The sequence below is a fragment of the Carassius carassius genome, chromosome 12 (genome assembly GCF_963082965.1).
Source record: "Carassius carassius chromosome 12, fCarCar2.1, whole genome shotgun sequence".
Classification (NCBI taxonomy): domain Eukaryota; kingdom Metazoa; phylum Chordata; class Actinopteri; order Cypriniformes; family Cyprinidae; genus Carassius; species Carassius carassius.
This window is the reverse complement of record NC_081766.1, coordinates 28797143-28819768: the sequence shown is the minus strand read 5'-3', so window position 1 is coordinate 28819768 and position 22626 is coordinate 28797143. Positions and strand designations below refer to the sequence as shown.

The 22626-nt window shown below is 39.2% G+C and overlaps 1 protein-coding gene across 2 annotated transcripts in view; it reads left to right on the top strand.

Moving 5' to 3' along the window:
- LOC132155175 (ZZ-type zinc finger-containing protein 3-like) overlaps positions 1-22626 on the top strand; it is a 59011-nt gene that overhangs the window by 31051 nt on the left and 5334 nt on the right. For both annotated transcript variants that reach the window (XM_059564032.1, XM_059564033.1), the window contains exons 5-11: positions 1133-1260; positions 9728-9799; positions 10025-10126; positions 10413-10508; positions 11129-11278; positions 15645-15779; positions 21379-21479. In XM_059564032.1, the coding sequence (XP_059420015.1) occupies positions 1133-1260; positions 9728-9799; positions 10025-10126; positions 10413-10508; positions 11129-11278; positions 15645-15779; positions 21379-21479 (784 nt within the window). The remainder of the gene's footprint in view (positions 1-1132; positions 1261-9727; positions 9800-10024; positions 10127-10412; positions 10509-11128; positions 11279-15644; positions 15780-21378; positions 21480-22626) is intronic.

Below are 22626 nucleotides of genomic sequence, written 5' to 3'. Positions count from 1 at the left end.
GTATGTGGATAGCCATTTTTAAATAAATTTAGTAACAGAGCTACTGCAAGCGATTTTTAGTGCTGCAAATCCATTTATCCTTTGCTGAAATTTACGCGCCTTCATGGAGAGAGCGAGTCATGGTTGCTTAGCAACGGCAGATGCCTCAGGAGCGCAAGAGCCCGAAGGCTTTTGGAAAAAAATCAGAAAGTGGCGCGCCTAGCGTTTTCCACGCGTTTTTAGGCGCGATATGTGAAAAGCCCCTTAAAGAGCACCAAAACTGTATTTGTTTTAATTTTGTTATGAATTTGGAATAATTTTAAAGCTGATACTTTGTAAATTATAAAGTAACAAAGCACAAAGCTTTTTGCGATTACTGGACGCCAAGTGCACTTCAAATAATGAAGTTCATGCATTAACAGAACACAGCATGGACTGAGATCTTGTTAAGAAGAAGCCTTATGATTATAAACGAGAACTGTTAACGATATTACCAATATCCACACAGATGACAGCTTTACCTGTTGTAGTTTGTTCAAGTTATGAACGAAATAGAAGCTATTTTTCTGCACTCTCTCTTCAAGTCTCCATCATTTCTCTCTCTCGCGCGTTTATCAGGTGTGTGTCAGCGCTGCTGCACGGCAGATGAGGACTGTTTAAAACTCTTTTTCCCACTAAAACTTCGATGCGCATTCTCTCAATGCGCGAACATAACAAAAGATGTGAATGCAAAACAATCAGGAAAAAAGGCATTACATGCAATTTTTTAAGAGATAACATGTAAATACATAGGCCTAGTCGCCAGTGGCGACCTCAGCAAAAACTTCACTCGCATTTTAATATTTATGGTCGCAAATGCGACCGTTTTAGTCGCAGTTTGGAGCCATGATATATATATATATAATATAAAAATATTTCCCATGTGATACCATAAATACAAAGAGTACATTTAAAAGATTTAACCTTTTCTTTTTCATGGACACTCCTTCATAATACCACAAATGAATGCTTAAAATTTAATAAATGGTATATTTTAAAAAAGAAATACTGGACCCTTTCGTTACAGGACAGTGTTCCTTATGTATGTGTATTCAGTGGCATGTTCATAGACCAGAGATATGCCAAAATTAAAACACTTACTGTCTTTCTGTAGTGGGGTTGCCTGCTCGACCAAAAAGTCCTGTGGATTCCAAGAAGGAGGGTGACTGCTCATCAATCTACTCCTCCTCCCTGCCATCAAGTGATGGTCCAGAACACAGCATGTCCAGTAGCAGAACTCAGGTAAACTCAGATCAAGTCTTTGTACTTACCGTCATTTGTATTCTGTCACCATTTACAGACGTCTTGACTAGTATTATTAGAATTAGAATTAGACTAGAATTAGGTTAAAATACTCCTTTGTAGACCAAGCTGTACTAGAGCTGAACAAGTTACACAAAATAAAATCTGTACTGGAGTTTTGAAAATGTGTAAAAATTGGAGATCACGATTCTGTAGAAAAAAAAAAGATTAGAAAACTAAACAAAATAAACTACAAATTACTAGTGGTTCTAACAAAATGTTTATTGCTTAAGTATTTTTTTAAATATATATTAATACATTTAAAAAAAAAAAACTGAAATGGACTAAGTATCTCAATTTCTAAAGACCTGGGGCCAGATTCATGAAAATCTTCTTAAGAAATAAATCTTAAGATAAATTCCACGAAGTTTGTAAGGATGTTCTTAAGTGCAATTCTTGAAAAATTCTTAAGTTCTCAAATATAGTCTTAAGAACATCTAAAAAATTTTCTTAAGAAGAAAATAACAGCCGATATCTAAACGAATACATGACGCACTGCTAAACTCACACTGTTGTCTTTTTGCGCTTCCTGTAGATTACTCTCAGCTTCAGCTTCGTTTTAATATGGCCTGTTTTTGAACAGTTACTTTTAAAATAGCCTGTCTTAAGCTATATCGATATGTTTCATTCATTTTTGTGCCGTGTTTTTGGGCTCTCATCTGAATGAACGCTTCCGGGTATGTGAGTCCGCTTCTACAGCAAATGCGTCCTGCGCATTCATATGTGCTGAATACTGCCAAAGGTTATGCATTTATAAGTTAAAATTAACGGTGTTCAATTAAAGCTCCCTATCTGACTCGTTTTAGAGTTGCTAATGAGTTTTGAAGTCAGCAAAAAGCATAGTCACAGTCACACACAGGCTAATCATGAGTGATCATGTTTACATTCAGTCATCGCTGTCCACTCGTGCACATCCCTAGTCCTACTATGTATTATTTATCATTATATGTAGCTGTTGTTGTAATGCTTAAATATAACAATTTATTTGAAATAACCCAATTATTTGGGATTTAAGACAATTCTGGGGCTGTCCTAAATTTAAGAAGTTATTTACGATGAATTTTAAGAAGATTCTTTTCAAGAATTTGAATTCTTCTTAGGTTTTGTCTTAAGAACAATCTTAACAATCTTAGGCTAAGCATCAGCATTCACAAACCACTGTCCACTGTTATTTTTAACAGAAAAAAATGCAAAGAGCTCGTAATCATGACTTCATAAATGGGAAATAGGAACTAATGTGGAGGACTAGAGCACGTGAAGACAGCAGAGAATCGCTCTCGTTCAACACAGTGGGGTGCATAGTTTTGTTAACTTTGTGGTTTATTATTTTGAGTCGTAAGGGAAGCAGCAACACAAGGGCCTCTCACAATATATTGCTGTACACATCTATCGCTTTTGAGATTTATACATCATCTGAAAGCTGAATAAATAAGCTTTCTATTGATGTATGGTTTATGATCGGACAATATTTGGTGGATATACAACTATTTGAATATCTGGAATCTGAGGGTGCAAAAAAATCTAAATACCGTATTCTGAGTATAAGTCGCATCAGTCCAAAAATACGTCATGATGAGGAAAAAAAACATATAAGTCGCACTAGACTATAAATCGCATTTATTTAGAACCAAGAACCAAGAGAAAACATTACCGTCTCCAGCCGCGAGAGGGCGCTCTATGTCTTCAGTGTAGGCTACAGGAGCACTGAGCAGCATAAGAGCGCCCTCTCGCGGCTGTAGACGGTAATGTTTTCTATTGGTTCATTTCTCTTGGTTCATTTCTCTTGGTTCATGTCAAATAAATTTTGATAAATAAGTCGCACCTGACTGTAAGTCGCAGGACCAGTCAAACTATGAAAAAAAGTGTGACTTATAGTCCGGAAAATACGGTACTGAGAAAATCGCCTTTGAAACTGTCCTAATGAATTCTTAGCAATTCATATTAAAAATCTAAAATTCAGTTTTTATATATATACAGTAGGAAATTTACAAAATATCTTCATGGAACATGATCTTTACTTTTAATATCATAATGATTTTTGGCATAAAAAAATAATGGATAATTTTGACCCATACAGTGTATGGCTATTGCTTAAAATATACCTCAGTGACTTAAGACTGGTTTTGTGGTCCAGGGTTACAGATGTTATTGCACTTTTGTTCATATAGCAGTACTTTTAAATGAAAAAAAACGGCACAATACACTACTTTTGAATCCATTATTAGTTGTGTGCATAAGAATGTGATGAATTGCGATTAATCGCAGACAATCATGCAATTTAAATTACGATAAATTAATAATAATAATCATTGCCCGGCACTAATATATATTTTTTTTCTTTCTTTTGTGACTAAAAGGTTTGTCTGTCTTTTGTCCATGTTATAAGGTTTTGTAATTGTGAGTGAACCTGCTGTAACACAAGACAAATTTCAGACCTTGTCTGATGATAAAGTTGTATCATATCACATAGTATGAACCTGCATGTTGTGGTTTGAGGAAAACATGGGGTTACAGATTCTCCTTTATGCTTTGCTCATTTTTTCCCTATGACCTATGATTTCACCATGTTTCATCACACACCACTGCATCCAATACATAATAAGATCAAGACCTAGAACTTAAATTGACATTGTTTCTAGTTATATATGTGCTTGAGCCCTAGGACATGAACTCGGATGTGCTCTGCATACACAACATCTTCCCTGAGAGCACAATTTCTCCATCCATATTCATTCTGCTGTAACATTTCAACAGAAAAATGCACTGCAAGCATGCTGAATTTTGCTGAACACAAATAACTATTAAAACACAGTGTGTCTCTGGGCCTCTGTTTTATAGAGGTGCTTTATTCAGACAATATATCTTTTTACCTGCAGTTTCACACCAGTCAGTTCATCCCATCTCTCTTGTTCAGTATGTTCATGTATGCAGCACATGTAGTGAAAAGATGGTATCGATGTAAACTAGTGGGAGAAACCTTGCCCTCCTTTTGATATAGTGTGTGTGTGTGTGTATATATATATACAGGCTTGACATTAAGCTTTAACATGTTTTTGTCCTTTGAGCCATTCAGCCATTCACTTGTCCGATTAAAAAAATTACATGTCTGGGGAAAATGTTTGCGCAAATGTAATTCATTCTGAAGCAATGGTCTCATCAGTGCTCTATCAGGTATTACTTTAATCAGCATATTTGTTATATTTGCCTTAAATTGATTGCTGTTACACTTTATAACTTTATGAAGAACAATATTTTCCTAACCTGATTAAATGTACATGTATGTCACCATTTACGTCAAATTCTGAAATTTGATCAATACTTTTAAGTTAGAATAAGAAGACTCTGAATGGTTATTATTCAGTTGAAATGAGTAACAAACTCCATCTTTCCACTGCAGAGGAAACACAGAAGCTGCATCAAAACTGCCATTTAAATGTATTTACCCTGACTGTTTAATGAAGATAAGAGGTTCCATAAATTCATTTACTTAAAATTGCAAATGCATAATGTTATTTTTTGACATACAAATATGAAATGTAAAAAAAATGCAATGCTACTTTTAAATATGAAATTGGCCATCAGTAGGTGGTGGCAAGTCATTAATGAGTGAACCATTGACTCAACCGATTTGGATTTGTTCAAACAGCTGATTCATTCAATAAATGAAGCAAGTGACTGTCTTTACGAATGTCTCACTGAATCATTGACTTATTCAAAAATGCTGAATCATTCAGTAACAAAAGTCTGTTGTGTGTTGCTCGGAGATGCATGACTGTTCTGCTGTGGCTTTGCTTAGAATTAATGGAGCAAAAACATCAATAATGTGTCTAAAATGTAAGTTATTACTAATTGTTTATTGAACTAAAGTTGTATAAAATCAGTATCACATTTGCAATCATGCTGAAAGTCTGGAAAACATCACTCTTGTTCGTGTGATGTTGCATATATTATATAGAATATTTATCTTTTTTTCTACCGCAGTATGTTTGTTCATGTTTGTTTCTTAAATAGGTTTAAGAGTTTAAAACAAAGATTGTACTAAAAACAGTACCAACTCCCCTCTACAATTGAGGCTGGAGTTTCACATGCTACACAGCACTACAACATTAAACATTAAAGCCTAAAAAATCTAGATCAAATATAAAATGTAGATACAACTATACAATAAGGAAATGTAAGAAAAAAGGCATATAATAAAATTAAAAATAGTTAAATAAAGCAGTGCAAGGTAAATGTCAGATAGAGTGCAAATCAATGAAGTGAACAACAGTGAAGATAAAAGATTTTTAGTGCAAAAAAAATCCCTTATTAAAAATATCTTAAGTTTGATTAGTGACAAGTGACAAAGGGCTCAAGAGCAGTTTTGTTTAACTGACTGTTGAGGTAGTGGAATGACGTCAGTTCATGCTGAATGAGGTAGTGAGCAGACCAATGCTGCACAAAGTGACTAGTGCATGCCATCATATAATTAGTGTGGGGCGGCCTGGGGGGGGGGGGGGGTGGGGGGTTCATAGTTCAGTGGTGCCTGGGGCAGAAGAGGGGAGGGGGGGGGGGGCAAGTTCGGGAGGGAGTTCAGCTTCCTGACAGCCTGGTGGATGAAGCTGTCCTTCAGTCTGCTGGTCCTGGCCTGGAGACTCCGCAGTCTCCTCCCTGATGGTAGCAGGCTGAAGAAGCTGTGTGATGGGTGAGTGGGATCACCTGTGATGCAGAGGGCTTTGCGGGTGAGATGTGTTCCATAAATGTCCTGGAGGGAGGGGAGAGAGACACCAATGATCTTCTCAGCTGCTCTCACTATGCGTTGCAGAGTCTTTCGGCAGGACGCGTTGCAGGCGCCATACCACACAGTGACGCAGCTTGTCAGGATGCTCTCGATGGTGCCTCTGTAGAAGGTGTACATGATGGGGGCCGGGGCTCTGGCTCTTCTCAGTTTGGGGAGGAAGTAGAGACGCTGTTGTGATTTCTTGGCCAGTGCTGCAGTGTTTTCAGTCCAGGAGAGGTCCTCTTTGATGTGCACACCCAGGAACTTGGTGCTGCTCACTCTCTCCACAGTCGCACCGTTGATGTTCAGAGTGTGTGCTCTCCTGAAGTCTACAACAATCTCTTTTGTCTTCTCCACGTTCAGAGAGAGATTGTTGTCACTGCAAAACTTGGCCAGGCGGCTCACCTCACTCCTGTAGTTTGTCTCATCTTTGTTGCTAATGAGACCCACCACAGTCGTGTCATATGCAAACTTAATAAAGAGGTTGGAGTTGTGTGATTGTGTGCAGTCATTGGTCAGCAGAGTGAAGAGGAGGGGGCTCAGCACACATCCTTGGGGGGCCCCAGTGTTCAGTGTGATGGTGCTGGATGTGTTGCTGCCGACCTGTACTGCCTGAGGTCTTCCAGTCGAAAGTCCAACAGCCAGTTGCACAGCAAAGTGTTGAGCCCCAGCTGAATCAGTTTGTAAATTAGCTGTTGAGGGATGATTGTGTTGAATGCTGAACTGAAGTCTATGAACAGCATTTTGACATATGAGTCCTTTTTGTCCAGATGTGTGAGTGCTGAGTGGACGGTAGTGGCGATGGCATCATCGGTCGACCGGTTGGACCGATATGTAAACTGGAAGGGGTCCAGGGAGGGGGGGGGGCAGACTTGATGTGGTGCATGACTAGCCGTTTAAAGCACTTCATGAGGATGGGGGTAAGTGCAACAGGATGGTAGTCATTGAAACAGGATGGAGATGGCTTCTTTGGAACTGGAATGATGGTGGTAGTTTTGAAACATGTGGGAACAACAGCCTGACTCAGTAATATGTTGAAAATGTCTGTGAAGACATCAGTGAGTTCTGCTGCACAGTCTTTCAGTACACGCCCAGGGATGTTGTCAGGACCCGGAGCTTTGCGTGCATTGATCCTGCTGAAGGATCTCCTCACGCTGTCTGAGGTCAGCGTCATCACCTGGTCGCCGGGAGGAGGTGGAGTCTTCTGTGCAGTGGTGCTGTTTTGTTGCTCAAAGCGTGCGAAGAAGGTGTTCAGCTCGTTCAGCAGAGAGATATTGTTGTCACAGGTCCGTGGTGGGGGCTTGTAGTCCGTAATGGTCTGTATCCCCTGCCACAGGTTCCTAGTGTCTCTGCTGTCGCAGAATTGATGAGCTATCCTCCTGGAGTGTTGTCTCTTAGCCTCTCTGATGCCACGGGACAGGTTGGCCCTAGCTGTTCTCAGGCCCACCTCATCTCCAGCTCTGAAGGCAGTGTTCCGTGTCTTCAGGAGTCTGTAGACCTCCCCTGTCATCCATGGCTTCTGGTTGGCCCGGACAGTGATGGTTTTTGTGACCATTACATCATCAATACACTTGTTGATGTAGGCAGTGACAGTCTTTGAGTACCTCTGGAGCCTGCTTAAACATGTCCCAGTCAGTTGTGTTGAAGCAGTCTTGAAGAACCTCTGACGATCCTTCTGGCCACACTTTAATCTGTTTGTAAACTGGTTAGGCGACTTTAATGAGCGGTCTGTATGCAGGCATTAGCATGACAGTGATGTGGTCTCAGGCTCCGAGGTGGGGGAGGGGGAGGGCTTTGTAAGCTCCTCTCTGTGTGGTGTAAACAAAGTCCAAAATGTTATTACCTCGTGATGGAAAGTTAATGTGTTGGTGTATTTTTGGAAACACACTCTTTAGGTCAGCATGATTGAAATCCCCAGCTATGATGAGAAAAGCATCGGGGTGTGCTGTCTGCTGCTCACTGAGGTGCTGGTACAGTTCATTTAGTGCGTCGTTCCTGTTGCTGATGATGTTGAATGGGGGAATGTACACCGAAATGAGCAGTATAGCAGTATATTCCCTCAGCAGATAGAACGGCCGGCACTTAATAATCATAAACTCCACCAGGGGTGAGCAGTGTTTGCAGATCACAACAGTATCGAGGCACCACGCGTCATTGATGTAAACACAAAGCCCACCGCCGCGGGTTTTTCCTCCCGCGACGAGAGCTCTGTCCGCTCGATAGCACGTCAGCTGGTTGAGCTGAATAGCGCAGTCTGGAACGCTGTTGCTGAGCCATGTTTCCATGAACACAAAAACACAACAGTCTTTTACAGTCCTCTGAGTTGAGCGTAGTAATCGAATGTAGTCCAGTTTATTGTCCAACGAGTGTACGTTAGCCAGTACGATGGTGGGGATAGATGGCTTGTGTGGGTTAGCTGTTAGCCTAGCCCGGATACCTCCGCGCTTACCCCTCTTCTGCTTCCTCTCACACCGCTTCTGGCTCCTCCGCTGTGGGCGAGATGAAGTAGTGGTGATGGTGAAGGCCTCCGTAGCAGACTGAGATCCCGCAGCTGCTCCGCATGCGCGGAGTTTAACTATAAAAATGCGGTTCTGCCGACAGCGAGCAGAAACTCACGACTGTATTTGTGCTTACAGGCAGGTAGACGCGACGACGACGTACAAAAACACTGCGACTCACAAGACAAAAAACACGAAAACACCGTTCTGTCGGGACAGAGAGAAGCCGCTGCGTGTGGACGCGCCGCCATCTTGGTTTTGATGAACCAGCATCCAGCATTAACAGTATAAAAAAAAAAAATGAAGACAATTTCAAAGTCTCTACATCACATCCCGCATGTTAAATGCCCAACTTAACAGCAGGAAAAAAATGAAATGATTGAGGGGGGTACATTTTTTTTTTATAACTCATCCATTTAAATTATAAAGTTCTGCATAATTAAGAGTGTGGCCACTTCAGTGACCGGTGGTTTGCAGCTGCTTTTACTACCGTCAAACTAGGCGAGCATGGTTTAGCTACCAGCTCCACCCACGTCCCGCCTCTTTGCCCATTTTCGATTATTTAGGAATGACGCACGGAGACATGTTTCCAAGATGGTGACGGCCAGCTCTGCCCACTTTAGGCTTCAAAAATGGTCTTCAGAAATCTATGGGTGATGTCACAGACACTACGTCCATGTTTTCTATGCTTCTGTACCACTTACGCACTGCAAATGGAGTAGGCCTATGTGTGAACCTGGTGCGAGGCCACCTCACATACAGCTCACAAATCAGGCTTGTGCTTTGTGTAAGGTTTTGTGCTAAAAGCTACAAGCTGCGCAATTCCACCCTGATAATGAACGTGAATTTGCGCAGCTTGTCAGTTAACAACGGCTCTGTGTAGTAACAGCTGCTCTATGTGAAATCACACACCTGATGGAATTTACCGCTGATTAGAGAACCGGCTTTACTGATGACATGCACATTAATTATCGGCCTATGTTTATCGTGTACCCCTATATTTTGTAAAAGCTTCTAGATTTTCCTTTTTCACATTTAACCTGTTAACCCGCACCTGGACGCCGGTGCACTGAACGCTCAAAAGTTAATGTCCATGTATGGTTTTGAACTGTGTGCTGATGCTAACGTTTTCTGAATGATGTTTGTGCAGATGATCAGAGGGAGGCTGTGCGACCAGAACAAACCTGACACCTTCAACCAGCTGTGGACCATTGAGGAGCAGGTATGAACTGGCCAAGAGCTCTTAGTGGCCATGAACTTGGAGCCTTTTATGAACAAACATCTGAGAAAAGTTTAATGGCGAACACTTGTACCACTCTTAAAAAGCTACTTCTCCATTAAAATTAGTGCAATGAAGCAATAGAATGTACATTTTACTATTTTGTGTAGCTCTTGATCTGTAAGGTTTGGCTGTCTGCTCATCACAGCTTGTATGTGAAACTTTTAGAAAAAGTTGGAGCAGCTACTCTTGAAGTTTCCACCAGAGGAGGTTGAGTCTAAACGCTGGCAGAAGATCGCTGATGAACTTGGCAACAGGACTGCCAAACAGGTGCGTCTTCAGGCCCCGCTCTACACAGTCACCCTCTCTGAAGCTGATCTTCTTTCCACGTTGATGGGCATCGAGATCTCTAGTCACATTTTCACAGCTCACTAAATCAGTCAGGCAATTAACATCCTTACAGCCTCTTTTAATGGAGGCTCTCTATTATTTAAAGATGTTTCTTCACTAATGGGACAAGAGTCTTAACATCTAAAAGCTGTGGTAGGAAAGATTAATAAACTGAATTTAGAGCTAGCTTTTTTGTATACTAAGATTTTGTTCCTCTACTTCACAGGTTGCGAGCAGGGTACAGAAATATTTCATTAAATTGACAAAAGCTGGTATTCCAGTACCGGGCAGAACACCCAATGTGTGCATGTACAGTAAAAAGGTAAATTGGTCTTTTTAAATGTATAATATAATGTAATATAATATACATTATAACCATACACTACTTTTGAAATATACATATAACCTGTAGGGCAGTCAAAAAAAATAAAACTGAATTATATATATATATATATATATATATATATATATATATATATATATATATATTTATATATATCTATTTATTTATCTATTTATTTATTTATTTATTTATTTATTTATTTCAGAAATACAGTACAAATAGTAATATTGTGAAATGTTGTTACATTTAAAACATCTTTTTTCTGTTTTGATATATTTTCAAATGTAATTTATTTCCGAGATGCATAGCTGAAAATCATTACTGATCCTTCAGAAATCATTATAATGCTGATTTGCTGCTCAAGTAACATTTTTTGTTATTGTCAGTTAATAACAGTTGTGCAATAATTTGGTGGAAACCATGATCCACTTTATTTCAGGCTCTGTAGAAATGTTTTTTTTTTTTTTTATCTCACTGACCCGAAAGTTTTGAACTGTATTGTATATGTGTGAATGAATATATTAAGGCATCACTATTAGTTATTTAAAATGCTTCATCAGTGCATATTTATTAACCGAACATGTTGTTTGTAATTGCAGGCCTCCAGTAAGCGACAGCACCACCTCAATAAACACCTGTACAAGCCCTCGACGTTCCTCACCTCATACGAGCCGCCCGTCTACATGGATGACGAAGACGAACGTTCACACTTCTTCAACAGCTTCCAGGATAATGGAGCAGATGATTCGGTCAGTCCTGGTTAAGATCTCACAGTTCAGTTTCAGTTAAATCTGGGCTGTTATTGATCGGGTCACTAATCATCAGAGAAATGCATAAATGATTGAACAAGATATCATATCAGATCATATTCAAGCAAAATGATTTAGAAACTGAAAACTGAAAAAAAAAAAATACCTGAAAGCAACTGATGAAAAATTCTTACTGCTTCTTGAAAGCCATTTTATTTCATCATAGCGACTTCCTTTATTCCCCTCAAGCAAACATTTGACGGCCTTTCTCAAACAGAAAATCCATTAAAGACTGCAAACTGGCATTTCCACAGTTGGGATTTGCTTGATGTATGATCATTTGATAATGATGAGCTGCCTTTTGACAGACACCGCTGCCAAAATCATTAGAGACGACTCAATGTTTGAGTCTCCTCAGCTGAACTGTGTGTTGAGCGACTGTGAACTGACTGTAGTGGTTGACATTTTCTTTGCTTCTGATATGTAACCTTTATGCAACACCGGTCAGCGGACCCTGCAGAGAACATAACCAGTCACGTGTTGCCAAGCATCAGTGAACCTTACATGCACCAAAAATAGTTACTTCAGATCATGACATCACAAGCCGTATGTAAAGCCTGCATGTAAATATTAGAAATTGAGATTTTCCTGTCAATAATCTAAACCCATTTTAATTGTAATTATCCCATTGCATTATTGTAGTGATCATACATAATACTGCGTGCAGTAATAAAATGACAACATATTTTTTTTATTCAGAATGGATGCATTCAGTTGATCAAAATTGACATTTATAATGTCATGAAAGGTTTTAATTTCAAATACTGTTCTTTTGAACTCTCTATTCATCAAAGAAACCTGAAAAAAAAAAAAAATATATATATATATATATATATATATATATATATGGGAAAAAGAGTTTTAAACAGTCCTCATCTGCCGCGCAGCAGCGCTGACACACACCTGATAAACGCGCGAGAGAGAGAAATGATGGAGACTTGAAGAGAGAGTGCAGAAAAATAGCTTCTATTTCGTTCATAACTTGAACAAACTACAACAGGTAAAGCTGTCATCTGTGTGGATATTGGCAATATCGTTAACAGTTCTCATTTATAATCATAAGGCTTCTTCTTAACAAGATCTCAGTCCATGCTGTGTTCTGTTAATGCATGAACTTCATTATTTGAAGTGCACTTGCCGTGCAGTAATCGCAAAAAGCTTTGTGCTTTGTTACTTTATAATTTACAAAGTATCAGCTTTAAAATTATTCCAAATTCATAACAAAATCAAAACAATAAATACAGTTTTGGTGCTCTTTAAGGGGCCGTTGCCATATCGCGCCTAAAAACGCGTGGAAAACGCTAGGCGCGTCGCTTCCATTATGAGCACGCACGCATACTGCGCGCCTACATTTGAAATAACGAACTTGAGCGCGCAAAAGACTCGACATGTGAACGCAGTGTTGCCAGATTGGGTGGCTTCCCGCCCAATTGGGCGGTTTTGAATTTGATTGTGCGGGTAAAAATTGTCTTGGGCGGGTGGACAAAATTTGGGCTGGTTTGGGGTCAGTTTGGCGGTTTTCAAAAATATAAATTGTATAGGCTAATTGGCTAACAAACAAGTGTGCATATACTGCATCCGAACAGTCATCATGTTGTTATAAACTGCAGTGCAGAGGTGCTGATGCTGATGAGGACGTCGCGGTCGTACTTTTAGCCAATCACTAGTGATCTACAGACACACGTGATGATTCATGAGCAATAACGGATCTAATTTTAAATGTATGAACTGTATGAGTGATCATAATGCCTTAATATATGTTACATGGATGGTAAAGAGTGGGAGAGTGTTTTAACACTCAAAACGTGAATTACACCTGTTGAGGGAAAGATGACACCAAGACTCTAATATTACTGCAACTCCTAAAATAGTGCACAGTTAAATTATTTAATTTATAACATAATCTATTTATATCTAATCTATATCTAAACGATCTTGTCTTTTATCTTTTAAACAGTACAGATTGGTATATCTTCTTAGTTTTGACTGTGCAAATGTAATGTTCTACAATATGAACTTCACAAAAGACTAAAGCCCCTATAGGGCGGTATTGTTTCTCATGTGGACCGCTGTGAAAATAAATTTACATACCACCTCAGTGATAAACTCATGGATTCGGATGGCGATTATTATTGTTGTTGTTAATTTTCATACAGTATTTATCAATGAATGACAACACAGTTTTGACTGTTATATGTGTGCATAAACAAGTGTGAAATACGTAATTACGTTGCTTTTTCCTATCACTTATATTGGACACTTATGCATTTAAATTCTGACTGTTGACATTGAAAATGATGCATTTGTTTTTTCGAGGGTATCGGTAAATCAATTGTAAATCAATAAAATGTTTTGACGGTGACTGCTTGCATAACCTATTTTAATCATATTCGGTAATTTAATGTAGCATTTGATCCATGGGAAATTTATCTAACGTTATTATTTATTATTTAGTTTTAAGGAGTTAAAATGGCTCTTAACACCTTTGACTGACATGTTGTATCACATTATTTTGTTAGTTAAAGTTTTGGGCGGTTTTTTGTTGGAGTGGGCGGGTTTTTGTGAGCTTTTGGGCTGGAAATCGTCCATCCAATCTGGCAACACTGTGTGAACTACGCGAGTAGTGCCTCAGTTCAAGCAGCACGTAAACCTATCATACCTTGCTCTTTACTACTAGAGTACATAATGAACATGAATTAACATCAAACGGTAGGCTATTTTATAAGAGATTCTACAGTAAAACACTTTCAAACTGCGGAAAACGTGTAAAGCTTGTAAACATTGCAACGTAATATTAACCTCAGTAACCTTTCGGTGTCCATAAGCTCATCAGTCAGCTAGAAAAATAACTATAAAGAGGAGCATTTTGCTATATTTATGAGCTATTGAATTTTTATATTTTTACTTAACCTGTTGTCTACATGATTCAACTCCTCCTATAAAATTTAATTTTACTAATTAATAAAAACAGACTGAAAGTGTGAAAGACATGCACTCTTAAAAATAAAGGAGCTTAAAAGGTTCTTCACAAAACAATTGTGGTTCCACAAAGAACCATTCAGTCAAAGGCTCTTTGAAGAACAATCTCTTTCTGACCTTTTCATAATCTGTTATTGTCTTCAAATGTTAAAGGTTCTTTATGAAACCATTTAGACAGGAAAAAAAGTTTTTTCTATGGTATCATGAAGCACCTTTATTTTTAAGAGAGTGACAACATTTACAGGATGCATTGAGGAGGACCCCAAACTATACTCAGGGGCCAAGTGATGCTTATGGTCCATGATATTGGTACAGATTTTGTGTAATAAACAACGCATGACTGTATGTTTCAAGCTGGAAAAGACATTTAGCTCCCACTTTAAGTGAACCTTCATTCCCAGGTCATCTACAAGATGGATTAAAATGCTGGTAAAGTCAAGAAAAGATGAGACATAAACACGTCAGTATGATTAAAAAGTTAAAATGTAAAATAAATAATTTAAATAAAACGCATAAAACATTTTTATTCTGTCTCACCTAAAAAAATCATTTGGCACCTAAGTTTTTTTCTTATAGGAGCCAATGGCTCCTTACTCGATTTTTTTGTTTGGAGCCCTGTATATATATCTCACGAGTTCTACAAAAATGACTTTGTTAATTGTCTGAAATATTTCTTGAGCAGCCAATCAACGCCAATCAACAAAATAGGACGATTTCAGAAGGATCATGTGACACCAAAGACTGATGCTTAAAATAAAGCTTTCCCATCACAGGAAAATGTTACAATTTAAAATATATAAAAAAATTTAAAACAGATAAATTAATGCTTTAAATTGTAATAATATTTCACAATATTACTTTTTACTGTTTTTCATTAAATAAATACATCCTTTGTGACCAAAATAGTAAGTAAAGTAAATAAACTTACGGGCATCAAACTTCTGTCGTTACTACCTGACAGTAACATAACTATTTTTAAATGATCTGTCATGGCAAATATACTTATTTTGGAAAAATGTGTCTGATTATACTAGAATGGTCAAATTTGTATTTTTTTTGTTTTGCTTTGTTTAAATTTATGCCTACATTATTGTATATGTTGTGACAAGAAATAATGGGAGAACAGGGTCAGGAAATGTAGCCTAAACCTATCCTAACAAAAACAAAAAAACAATGGGTCATTGAAGTTTAATATTCCAGACTCATTGCGGATTAGTTTAGATTTTTCACTAAAAACTATATTCTAAGTATAAATAAGCCTTTGTAGCAGTGACAGCTGATGAGGTGGAGAGTGTTGTACTGTTCTGACCCTGCTGTGATGTTTCAGGATGAGGACGGGGTTCCAGTGGAGCTGAGGCACCTGCCGGAGTATAAGGAGCTACTGGAGCTGAAGAAGCTCAAGAAACAGAAACTACAGGAGATCCGGGCTGAGAGCGCTGTCACGCAGCATGTTGGCTATAAGGTACACACTTTTACCTGAATATTTCCACTGAGATGTCTCATTGATTACTGAAAATGTAAATTGGGTCATCATTTAATCCCCCTCTTGTTGTTCCAAACCTGTATGACTGACTTTATTGTGAAAAAACAAAAAAGAGAAAAATATTTTTAAAAATATCATGTTCCACAGAAGAAAATCCAACAGATTTGGAAACAACATGGTTGAGTACAGTCATGCCCAAACATATGGACACCCTTGGTAAATATGATCAAAGAAGGCTGTAAACAGCTCTAAATTTACCCATATAATGTTAGAGAACACCTGACAAGAGATCAGAGACCATTCCTTCATCCAGAATCACTCCAGACCCTTTAGAATCCCAGCTTCTCCTCTTCAGTTCACTCCTCTCATGTTTCGTAGTGTTCAGGTCAGAGGACTGCAATGGCTATAGCAGAAGCTTGGTTTTGCTCAGTGACCCATTTCTGTGTTGTTTTTGAGGTTTGTGTCTGTATTATTGTACGGTTGGATGATCCAAACATGGTCCATTATAAGATTTCTAACGGAGTCAGTCACTTTTAGATTTTTTTTTATCTGTTGGTATTTGATAGAATCAAAGATGCCATGTATCTAAAGAAGATGTCCAGGACCTCCAGCAGAAATATAGAATGAATCAGAATCAGAATGAGCTTTATTGCCAGGTATGTTTACACATACGAGGAATTTGTTTTCGTGACAGAAGCTCCGCAGTACAACAGAATGACAGCGACAGAACATAAAACACATAATAAAAGAATATAAAAATACAAATAAGTAGATAAGGAATGACAATATACAAATTGACAATTGTAGGCAGGTATATTACAAAAATGCAGTTATGTATGTACATGTATATTATGTGCAAAATGTAAGTGTATACTAAGTATGTGTGTTAGATAAATTAAGTGTATGTGTATATAAATATAAAGTGTAGTGTGTTCAGTGTGTTCAGTGTGTATCAGCTGTTCATAAGATGGATTGCCTGAGGGAAGAAACTGTTCCTGTGTCTGGTCGTTCTGGTGCTCAGTGCTCTGTAGCGTCGACCAGATGGCAACAGTTCAAAGAGGGAGTGTGCTGGATGTGAGGAGTCCAGAGTGATTTTAACAGCCCTTTTGCTCACTCTGGATAAGTACAGTTCTTGAATAGATGGGAGAGTTGAACCGATGATTCGCTCAGCAGTCCGGACTACCCTCTGTAGTCTTCTGAGGTCAGATTTAGAAGCTGAGCTGAACCAGACAGTTACTGAAGTGCAGAGGATGGATTCGATGATGGTGGAGTAGAACTGTTTCAGCAGATCCTGTGGCAGGTTAAACTTCCTCAGCTGGCGAAGGAAGTACAACCTCTGCTGGGCCTTTTTCACAATGGAGTCAATGTGAATGTCCCACTTCAGGTCCTGAGAGATAGTGGTGCCCAGGAACCTGAATGATTCCACTGCAGTCACAGTGCTGTTCATGATGGTGAGTGGGGGGAGTGCAGGGGGGTTTCTCCTGAAGTCCACGATCATCTCCACTGTTTTGAGCGTGTTAAGCTCCAGGTTGTTGAGAGTGCACCAGACAGCCAGCTCTTTAACCTCCTGCCTGTAAGCAGACTCGTCACCGTCCTGAATGAGGCCGATGAGTGTGGTGTCATCTGCAAACTTCAGGAGCTTGACAGAGGGGTCCTTAGATGTGCAATCGTTAGTGTACAGGGAGAAGAGCAGTGGGGAGAGAATGCAGCCCTGGGGAGCTCCGGTGCTGATTGTATGGGTGCTGGATGTGTATTTTCCCAGCCTCACTAGCTGCTGCCTGTCTGTCAGGAAGCTGTTGATCCACTGACAGACGGAGGTGGGCACGGAGAGCTGAGTTAGTTTGGGCATGAGGAGGTTTGGCATGATCGTGTTAAAAGCCGAGCTGAAGTCCACAAACAGGATCCTCACATAGGTCCCCGGTCTGTCTAGGTGTTGCAGAACATAATGCAGTCCAGTGTTTACTGCATCGTCCACAGACCTGTTTGCTCTGTAGGCAAACTGAAGAGGATCCAGCAAGGGTCCAGTGATGTCCTTCAGGTGAGCCAGCACCAGTTTTTCAAATGACTTCATCACTACGGATGTTAAAGCCACAGGCCTGTAGTCATTTAGTCCTGTAATTTTGGGTTTCTTGGGGATGGGGATGATGGTGGAGCGTTTGAAGCATGAAGGGACTTCGCACAGCTCCAGCGATCTGGTGAAGATCTTTGTGAAGATGGGGGCCAGCTGGTCAGCACAGGATTTCAGACAGGCTGGTGTAACACAATCTGGGCCTGGTGCTTTTTTCCTTTTCTGCTTCCGGAAGACCTGGCGCACCGCATCCTCGCTGATCTGTATTGCAGGTGTGGGGGAGAGGGGGGATGCAGGAGGTGTGAATGGTGAGAGTGCTTAATTGGAGAGGTGTTCAGGATGGGTTGCAGGAGCTGTTAATGGTGTGAACGGTTGTTTGGAGAGGCATTCAGGGTTGGTTGCAGGAGTTGTTATTGGTGTGAATGGTTGTGTGGAGAGGTGTTCAGGGCAGGTGATGGGTGTTCTTTCAAACCTGCAGTAAAACTCGTTCAGATCGTCTGCCAGTCGTTGATTCTCCACAGTGCTGGGGGGTGGTGTCTTGTAATTGGTGATCTTCTTTAGACTTTTCCACACCGATGCTGAGTCGTTCGAAGTGAACTGAGTCCTTATTTTTTCAGAATAATTCCTCCTTGCCACTCTGATCTCCTTTTCCAGTGTGTATTTAGCCTGTTTATACAAGACATTGTCCCCCTTCCTGTTAGCATCTTCTTTGGCCTGACAGAGCTGTCTGAGTTTTGCAGTGAACCACGGTTTGTCATTGTTGTAATTTAGTTGAGTCTTGGTAGGAATACACATATCCTCACAGAAACTGATATATGATGTTACGGTCTCTGTGAGTTCATCCAGATCGGTGGAAGCAGCTTCAAAAACACTCCAATCAGTGAGGTCAAAACAAGATTGTAAATCCTGCTCTGCTTCATTAGTCCATCTTTTTACAGTCCATAATACAGGTTTAGCTGATTTTAGTTTCTGCCTGTAGGTCGGTATAAGATTAACCAGAAGGTGATCAGAACGTCCCAAAGCTGCTCGTGGAACAGAGTGAAATGCATCCTTTATTGTTGTGTAACAGTGATCCAATATATTACTGTCTCTTGTGGGACAAGTAACATGCTGTCTGTATTTTGGCAGTTCACGGGAGAGATTGGCTTTATTAAAGTCCCCAAGAATGATTAAAACAGAGTCTGGGTGTTGTTGTTCTATCTCTGTGATGTGCTCAGCGAGTTCCTGTAAAGCTGAGCTCACGTGCGCTTGAGGAGGGATGTAAACACTAACCAGAATGAACGAATGAAATTCCCGCGGCGAATAGAACGGCTTGCAGTTAATGAAGAGCGTTTCGAGATTTGAGCAGCACGTCTTCTTTAACACAGTTACATCTGTACACCACCGTTCATTGATGTAAAAGCATGTCCCGCCGCCGCGCGATTTCCCCGTTGATTCTGCGTCGCGATCCGCTCTAAACAGCTGAAAGTCCGGCAGATGGAGCGCGCTGTCCGGTATGGTGTCATTCAGCCAAGTTTCCGTGAAACACAGAGCAGCAGAGTGAGAGAAATCTTTATTTGTCCGAGAGAGCAGAAGCAGTTCGTCCGTTTTGTTGGGTAGAGAGCGGAGATTTGCCAGATGGATGCTAGGCAACGGCGTTCGAAATCCGCGTTTTCTGAGTCTCACGAGCGCTCCCGCTCGCTTTCCCCGCCTGCGCGTCCTCTTGAAGCGTGTGATCAGCGCAGCCGCTACGCCGACAAGAATGTCTAGCAAAACATCAGAATAGTCGAAAACCGGTGAAATATCGGGAGATGTGTGTTGCCGAATATCCAGCAATTCGTCCCTGGTGAAACTGATTGCAGGAATATAACTAAAGACAGGACAAACTAACAAAAACACAAAAACAACTGCAGAGCACGTCACGGAGGCAGCCATCCTGTATCGGCGCCACTCGAATCCAAACATCATAGGCCCACAACATCAAAAATACAGCAGTATATTTCATTGTACACATGGGGTACTTTTTATCTCTGTGTTCACCAAACCCATCTTGAGTGTTTGCTGCTAAAAAGCTATTTTTTTTTTAGTTTCATCTCAGCATAGAAGCCAGTCCCATTTGAAGTGCCAGTCGTGTCTGATAAATGAATATGCTGGAATGTAGTTTTTGGATGAGCTAGGAGAATATTTCTTGAAACCCTCCCGAACAACATGTGGTGATGTAGGTGCTGTTTGACCCCAAGTCTCAACTATCTTCTGCAATTCTCCAGCTGTGGTCCTTGGAGAGTGTTTAGCCACTGAAACTCTCCTTCTCACCATGCATTAGGATGATATAGACACATGTCCTCTTCCAGGCAGTTTCGTAACATTTTCTGTTGATTGGAAATTCTTAAATATTGCCCTGATGGTGGAAATGGGAATTTTCACTGCTCTAGCTCTTTTATTAGAGCCACTTCACTAGTTTGTGAAGCTCAATTATATTTTGCTGCACATCAGAAATATATTCTTTGGTTTCTCTCATTGTGATGGATGATTAAGGTAATTTTCATATTCATAATCACCCTGAAATACTCCAAATTGTAAATATGAATGGAATATACTTCAGAGTTATTTTACTCATAAGAATTTCTAGGGGTGTCCTTAATTGTTGCCAATGTGTATTAGAGAAAAACATTTAGTTCACAATGATATTTCCCCCATTTTAATATCTTATTATCCAATGAAAGGTTAGATTTTTGTGATTTTTAAAAAAAAATAAAAGATCAAAAGGATTAACAAATTCAGATTAATTTTCACAGCCTTCCTTGATCATATTTACCAAGGGCGTCCATATTTTTGGGCATGACTGTAAATGATGACAAAAATTTCTTTTTTGAATGAACTATCCCTTTAACTTCTCTAAGTTTAAGTATAACGTCTAATGCTATTTCATGCATTCTGACTTATTTACGCTGTTAAAGAGTTGAATCCTCATGCTAAACATGGCCAAAAAAAAACATGAGTTGGATGTATGACAGAGTATTTCTGTGCCAAATACACTCCTTCAGGGTTCATATAAGTTTCAGAGAGTATAAAGCCCAGCGTTAAGGGAACCGTAGATGCATTTCGGTGATGAATGTTTTGTAAACAAATAAAATTTAAGTCAGTAAAGTTTTTGTTCCCGTTTTATGTCGATGTCGCAGCTTGCACATGATCACAACGCAAAAGGTGTGTTTGACTTGAAGCGGCATTGTGCAGATTGATTGGTGTTTGACATCAAAGGACCGCGAGATGTCTCTGTTTTGGCCTACTTCGAATTAAATTAAAAAGTAAAATAGCTTACACAAATAACATTTAGGCTGTTTTTGATTAAATGAGTATGTTTTGATTTAAAGGTCAGAAGCTATAGCTTGCATGAAAAAAATAAAATAAGCATGACACTTGTAAATTAAATCATTTTATATAAACTGATTGATTAATTAATGTGTAATATGTTATATATATATATATATATTTTTTTTTCGTTCTTCATGTTTTCATGTAATTCTGACTCAGTGTGACATATGTGGCATGGAGCCCATCCAAGGTGTACGGTGGCATTGTCAGGACTGTCCACAGGACAACCCCATGGACTTCTGCAGTTCCTGCTCCAACTGGTGAGTGGAGCAAGGCTTTTCCCACTCGTAATTACAACATTGTGGTGTAAAGGTACAGTTAACTCATAAATACCATCTTTTTGACATGAGTTCAGTGCACCATTTGAAACATGATTTCATTTAATGAAATCATAGCCTTTGAGGTTTTATAATCAGATTAGTTTGCATCACAATTCATGTTTTTCAAATCCCCCAAAATAGGAAGTTTGTTTTACCACTGAAGATATTTAAGACTAATTTTAATGACCTTAAATATCATAAAAACTGTTTTTTTGTTTTGTTTTGTTTTTAAGACTTGGGGGGGGGGGGTGTATCGCAGAAGGCAGGGCTGTCAAAATGGCTGAAAAACTAAATTCTAATTTTGTACTTATACAAATTAGATCAAATATTATCAAAATTCTAATTATATTAAAATTTAAAATGCAGAATTTCAGCTAGGGTGAAGAAAAGCTTTTGGCTTAAAAAGCTTATCAAGCAAAATATTACTAATATTACTAATATTACTTATTCAAAGATAACATGAATATCTGTGTTAAAAGTGCATAATGTTTAAATAATGTTTATAAGCCAATTATAATAAAGTTGCTTAAACAACTGTAAACAAAACAGCATCATGTATGTATGCATAGTTAAATACAGAGGGAGGAAAGACAGAGATGGGGAAAAAACACGCCATTAAAGTCTCGATATATGTTTTTTTTTAAAGTTAAACTTACATAAATTTTTCATGGCTTTCTAAACATGCAGCTCCTTTGTGCAAGACGCGAGTGCAACGGTTATAGATGTCCATCTAGAAAATGTGCGAAATATGCATTCTGTGTGAATGCCTTGGTTTCAGTTTTGATGTAAACAAGATCTTCTCCGCATTGATGTTCTCTATTTCCGCAATATTCTAATGAACAACGCAGAAGCGCAGCTTCTAGTCGCTTCAACTGGATAGGCTAACAGAAACATTATAATGCAACGATACTTACATACTTACATCGTCCTTGCATTTCATGCACCACTGATAAGGCTGCCTTCTTAACGCACACCTACAATTCTAATGCAACGTTTTTGCAAAAATGTGATTATTTTTTTTTTTGACTGCCCTAAGGGTAAGGAAGCGGATAAACTCAGCATTTGGTTTTAAAAAGTGAGGTAACTT